Genomic DNA, 6374 nt, shown 5'->3' with positions numbered 1-6374 from the left:
GCCAAACTAAATTCTGAGAGATAAATAGAAAAGGCAATCTGATTTGAGAATTCAGGTAAGGCTAAGGCATGAGAGCTTCAAGGAGTTGCAGGGTGTCAGGCTTTAAGGGAACAAGCGCCAGCAGAAAACGAAGCATTCAGAGCTGCTGACCTGCTTGGAAGGGTAGGTGTGTGCTAACCAGCAGGTACAAGCGTTTTGTTGGCGTAGGTCAAAATGCATCGAGTGGTGCATTTTAAAACCAACACACGGACCAGCTCCTCTCAGCCTCTTTGCAGTCGATCAGCAGAGCTGCAAGAGGCATGGCTTCCCGGTGCTGCACAGCGTGCCTGGCCTCGAGCGACGGAGCCACGGCACTCCTGTCTGCAGCGTGAGCCAAGCTCCTGCGAAGCTGCATGGTGTTGCCCCAGAGTATGACTATTGCTAGGCGTTTTTAAATCAAAAATATGAGAAGCTCATACAGTCTCTTCCCAGCTTCATTGTACCTGATACATAAAATATGTGTGTTCTGAAGCTGAGATGCTCTTGCAGTGAAAATTAAGTGAATGGAAATACAAACGAGGTGGTCAGTGGGAAGATGACTACTGGTTTGTTTACCAAATAGTATAGCCTGTGGTTACTAGCTTTGTTTTTAAACAAATCCAAACCCCAAGTATCATTAGCTTATTAAAATTAAAATCTTCTCTATAAAGTGCTTGGATATAATGCTCAGCTAACAAGAGACAGGTAATTATAAAAATGAGCATTGCCCAGTGCTTAGATACAAATGCCATTTTGAAAAGGAAAGTTTCATCCATGCTCTAGATTTAAAATGGTGGGTGTCAGCAGAAGGAAGAGCACAGAACACTTAAAACCTGAGCTGTTGAATTCTAAATTCAAGCATCATTTTCTGAATAAACATGAGTTGTTTGTTTCATCCATTTGTTTTTAAAATATGATTAAAATTTGGTTATTAGTCCTGCTTACATCATGCTACTTGATGCTGACTTGGTTGTTCTCCTGTTGGTGTGGCGTATGCCCAGCACTTTGCAGCTATTGAAAAGGATTAGGAGTATTTGGAAACTGTAGTTTAAAAAACAGACATAAACTATAGCCTTAACCAAAATGGAAATATCTAAAGTGTGGTGTGCACTAGTTACATTAAGTTAGTTAAAACCAAGCCTTCAGTTGAACTGATGTTACTTGCTTTAGCCTTTACTTACAGGCATGTTAGATCAGATGTGATCCCAATCCGTGTAGGTGGATTGTTGCCATTAATTCCAGTGGTGAATTGAGAAGACAATGGCCCAGTTCAATATAAATTTAAAAACCTAAATCCACAAACATTTTATCAGTTCTCCATGTAATGAAAAATGCTGTCTCCCACTCAACTTTTTTCACCTCGTTTGTGATGCTAGCAAGTTTAAGTCAAATTTAGATTTGTCAAGCACCATAAAATAAGTCCAGAAATGAAACTGTTTACTTCAGGATATAGAATAGCATTTACAAACAGCATTATACTGCTTGCCTTCTGAGTGTCTAACCAAGAACTAGCATTCCAGGAGGCAGACCATGTCACTTCCACAGAATGTATATGAGAACTCAAATGCTGACTGCCTTATGTGAGGTGCCACCTGCGCCAGTTGCAGCATGCTTTCTAGCAATGAATATATGGCCAGTGGAGGATGACGGTAACTCAATACAACACGGGAAAACCCATCTTTCTACTGACCACGTTATTCTGGAAAATACCTACTGCTGCCTTTCAGAGGAAAATTGCATGTTGAAGCAGCTAAGCACGGCTACTGCCATGAGCTTAGCAGGAGCAGTGCGGTTGGTTAATATTCTTAATCTCCTTGTTGCTCATTAATTGCTCAGAGCTCAGTTCAGATGAACATCTGTATTGAGTGAGGTCCTGCATTTACCTGTTTGTTGCTTTTCTTGTTTTTTGAAATACGCCAATTAAGTTCAACAAGAATGAGGGAAAGGCTTGCCTGAGGTCATACACGAGTGACTAGAGCTGGAAAAGGCCCAGAGCTCTCCCAGTTCCCAGACCTTTGTACAAACACAAGACCACAGAGCTGTAGTTGAACTTCATCCTCAACTGTAACTTGGCACAAAGAATCCTAAGGAAAGAATTTCCTTTTGAAGTCTCGTATGTGTGTTCTAACTTGTTTTGTCCTTTGTGTTCAACTAGTTCAGAAAAGTAACTTCTAAAATCTGGGTTCAACTGTCTAAATAAATGTTATGTGCTCCTAGATTAAAAGAAAAAAAAAGAAGTTGATAGCTTTGTTTGCCAGAAAGCAAGTAGCTGTGCAGTCTGCTGCTCTAAAAGACAGAGACATCAACAGGAGGAAGGTGTTACTGATGATCTTCCTCCTGCAAAGCAGAAAGCACAATGACTACTGATGAAATGCATTCTGTTTCTGGGCAAAAAACCTTTTTTTTACCCACATCTTATAGTTCAAAACTTCTCCTCTTCAGCAATTATTTAGTGTGTTGATGGTATGTTTTTGTTTTCTGAAGATCTTAAGTGGGAAATGTGACGAAAGTGCGGGGTTACTTTTGCCCGTAATGTAATAGGGGGTGAGCAATAATTACTTTGGAAAATGCTCCCCTCTTTAGTGTGCCTTAGGATGTCCTGTGTATATTGGGTATCTTTCATCTGTCCTCTCCAATGAAAGCTGACAGGACAATTTCCACCCCTCCCCCCCCCCCCCCCCCCCCAAAAAAAAAAAAAAAAAAAAAAGTATTTTAAAGAATAAAAGCAGTAATCTTTTTAAATGAAATACCATTAATGAAGCTAGTAATTCCCTAATGACACACCTGGAGTTTCTGTTCCCTTCTCTCCCTCCTCTTATTTCACAAGTTTGTCAAGTACATTGACTCTCTCAGAATATATTTTGCATTAGTAAAACTTTTCTTCATCTAGAGGTAGTGCTACAGATTTGGTTGAAGTGAGGTGGTGTAAATCCCTCAGTCTGCTGCTGCTTGTGCACCATGTGCACAGCACAGCCTAACAGTCCCCCCTAGATGGGGAATAACATGGTAGGCCTTTGAGATTGTTTCTTTTTTTCATTTGCGCATCTGCAAAACTTTGTGTAAGCTAGATCACTCTACTTGCTTGAAGAAGAGCTATGCCTTAAAAACGGTGATGCCCTAACTCTGCATGAGATGCAGGAGTTTGAATTATCTGGAAGTGTCTATGTGAATGCCTTAATTTGTAATTCAGACCTGCACATGTACTTATGTGCTCCGCATGGTTTTGCCTCTCCTGTGTGTCATGTGCTAACAGCTGCAGGACAGCCAGGCAGCTCTTCAGCTGAAGCCTCAGTTCTTCTTCCTACCTTAGTGCTTTTGTATCATGTTGGCTTGAGTGCCAATGTGTCTGTGAGGGATCGGGTGGATGTACCCCACACTGGGCTGGAGCTGTGGTCAGAGCAGCCAAGGGGTACCCTTTGGTGACCTTGCTCAAGCAAATGCCGTTTTCTGAGCTGCCTGATCTCTGACTAGATAGCAGAGCCAGTGTCATTGAGCTCTGACAGCTAATATAAGGGTCAAGTGCTTACATACAGTATAAAAACCAAAAAGGAGTAACACTATTTTTATCTGGTTTCACTTCATAAAAGTAGTTCTCTTCAAGACTAGTTGAAATACTGGATATTAGGACACCGTGAGAACTCTGAATGACAGCAAAACACGCTGTGGATGTAGAGTTTTTTTAAAGGTTTTTGTGATTGGATGTGATGTTAAATACAGAACGTGGAGCTACCCGTTCTAATTTAACACTTCAAATGGATTCACTTTGTGTAACTTCAGCCACAAAGTACTTTAAGTAGTTGTTCAATATTGATATTTTTCAAAGGCGTGTTAAGGTGCTTGCAGTGGAAGTTAATTAAAAGCAAATTAGTCTGTCATAATCCAAGCTGACTACAATGCAAAACATTGAATTACATGCTGTCAAAATTTTCATTTTTTTCCTCATTCTGAACTTTTTGTTACGTGAACAGCCCACCTTGAATTTGAAAGTACTGCCTGAGATCCTTAACATAGAGACCTCTTTTTTTCCTTTGTTAATACATGTGCTATAAAATCAGATGGATTATAAAGTTAGAACAGTAAAGGACAAGCTATATGGGATGCATTACAATCTAGGAATAAAACTTTTCCACTTTTTTTTCATTGAAAAAAGCTGGTGCAGAGAATACTGCTACTTTAATCCTGACTGCTTAATAATGGCTAATAATCATCACTTATTGATAATAAATTAGGTCTGCAGTATAAATGAACATATGTACCTTTGAAAAGAGACTTACTAATGTTACTTGAAGAGTATCTAAAATGAATTTAAACTATTTCAAGATTCATTTAATCACCTGCAATTTATATTACTTTAAGAATCTTCTATACAGCAAGTTGAACAGAAAAAAGCAAACATTCTAACAGCCCCTTCTCCCTACAACAATTTTCATACAAGAGTTTTAAATAGCTATTTTGGCGTGTTTGTGTGTGTGCTCTCTCTCTTCCCCTTCTTTTTTCTTTAAAGGTAGCACAGCCAATGTGAGGAACAGTGTGAGACAATGTGAGGAACGGCATGTGTTGTCTTCCCCTTATCTTTACCAGATGGAGAGGAAAGAGACTTGAGACAGAAAGTCCCAAATTGAAAAATATGATCTTGATGTTTTCTTTGCCAGATCTCCAGGGACTTTGTTCTTTTCCTTGGTTATAGTTGATTAAAAAACCCACTTTGCTCTGTTTCTGCATGTCGCTTTGTTCAGCTACAAAAAGTTTTCAATTTTAGCTTTGGGTGAATTTGTTTTGAAGCTTCCGTTTTGCTTCACTGAACATAGTGCAAACCAAGGCAAGAGACTTAAGTAAAATCCAAACAGGAGCTCCCATTAAGAATACATATGAGCAGCATTTTGCGTATTCCATTTTCTACTGTCTTTATTCTGGGGAAGAAGAGTCGTCATCTTCATCCTCTTCATCCTCATCATTGAACGAGCATGGAGTTTCTCCCCGTGACTCAGAGTAGCGTGATGCTGCGCTGCTGGACTGCTGACTGCTCGGGGCAAGAAGCTGCCCAGTTGCTAAGGCCACTTCAGCATCCAGACACAACCCTGGATTCTCACTAGCAAAACAACAGAAATGTTGGAGTTTAGAGGATTTCTCATAAAGCTTTAAACTTTCTTTTTCACCCCAGCTTTTCCTTTAGGGAAGAAATTATAACAAGAAAGAAACATCCAGAAGCTTTACATCAAACAAAGCCAAAAGGAAAATTGTTAAAATATTGGAAAGCAGCATAAAATATTATCATTTGGCTTTTTTTTTCTTAACCAACTAATGGTAGAATTGCTTGATTTGAAGAAAGCTTAATGAGTAAATCTGTAAGTTTTGTCAGTACACAGACATGTACACAAAGTGAGTTGGAGCTATTAAATGCCATGAAGAATGTGTTCCAGAATAATCCTTTCCTCCATTGTTTAAGGTACAGGCAACCTCCAAGCAAACTGTGATTAATTTTTTTTTTTTTTAATTATGTTTAGACTCTGGATTAAACTTCTTCCATGAGAACTTAAGCAATAGTGCATTTGGACAGCAAACATTCTATTATATTCTTCAGAAGTATTATCAGGCTTTTTTCCACATGTAATTACCTACGTGTAGTCCATGTCCAGACAGGAATTTATGGTTAATCAGAAAAACTGTTTTTATAAGGGCTTGCAAGTGATTCTGTTCCTCTGGAACATAGATATAAAATAACTAGTGTGTTGGGAATTGAAAGCACGGAGAGTTAACCTTTCAAATATAATTAGCAAGCAAGGAAAAGTAAGAGACTTTCACAATCAAAAATCAAGCTGAACAGAAAACTTCTCACTTCCTGATGTAAATGGTACAAAATAGTGAGGGTACTGAAAGTACCACAAGTATCTTTCATTAGCCTTAAATGAAAAATGTTCTTATTTACCTTGATTTAGAATCAGAAGTGCCTCCTGCTACCTCTAAATGTGAAATTGCTTGTGCTGAATTTGAAAGCAATCCTTGGTTCATCCATGAAAATCCAGCAGACATATCTAGAAGAAAGCATAGCTGTATTCATTATAGCTACTTAAAATTTGTCTTCCCTTTATAGTATTACACGTTGCATTGTTTGCAGCTGGGATTCCTTGGTTTAGTTTAGAAGAGAAAGTACCGGTAGCACAGGTTGTTTTTATACTGTAGACCTGTCCTGTTTGATGGAGGTGAAATAGCTGTTCCCTGGTGCCTGCGGGTGCACGCAAGCCTTGCAACTCCTTTGCACTCAGAACTGGGGCTGCGTGTGTGAAACTTCTCACTCTGAGGAGCCCACACACTGCAGGTGACCCTAGCTCATAGCTGCTGCAGTAGCAAGAGTGTGA

General features: G+C 39.3%; 1 protein-coding gene across 20 annotated transcripts in view; it reads right to left on the bottom strand.

Moving 5' to 3' along the window:
- Window positions 1–2780: 2780 nt before the first annotated feature.
- The window catches only part of TFDP2 (transcription factor Dp-2), a 46925-nt gene continuing 43331 nt past the window's right edge, over window positions 2781–6374 (bottom strand). For all 20 annotated transcript variants that reach the window (XM_082767625.1, XM_082767634.1, XM_082767638.1 and 17 more), the window contains 2 exons: window positions 5945–6050; window positions 2781–5107 (listed from right to left, as the gene is read on the bottom strand). In XM_082767625.1, coding sequence (XP_082623751.1) covers window positions 4924–5107; window positions 5945–6050 — 290 coding nt within the window. In that variant the 3' untranslated portion in view covers window positions 2781–4923. The remainder of the gene's footprint in view (window positions 5108–5944; window positions 6051–6374) is intronic.

The sequence above is a fragment of the Aythya marila genome (genome assembly GCF_965140915.1).
Source record: "Aythya marila genome assembly, chromosome: 9".
Taxonomy (NCBI): domain Eukaryota; kingdom Metazoa; phylum Chordata; class Aves; order Anseriformes; family Anatidae; genus Aythya; species Aythya marila.
This window is presented reverse-complemented; position numbering and strand designations above follow the sequence as displayed.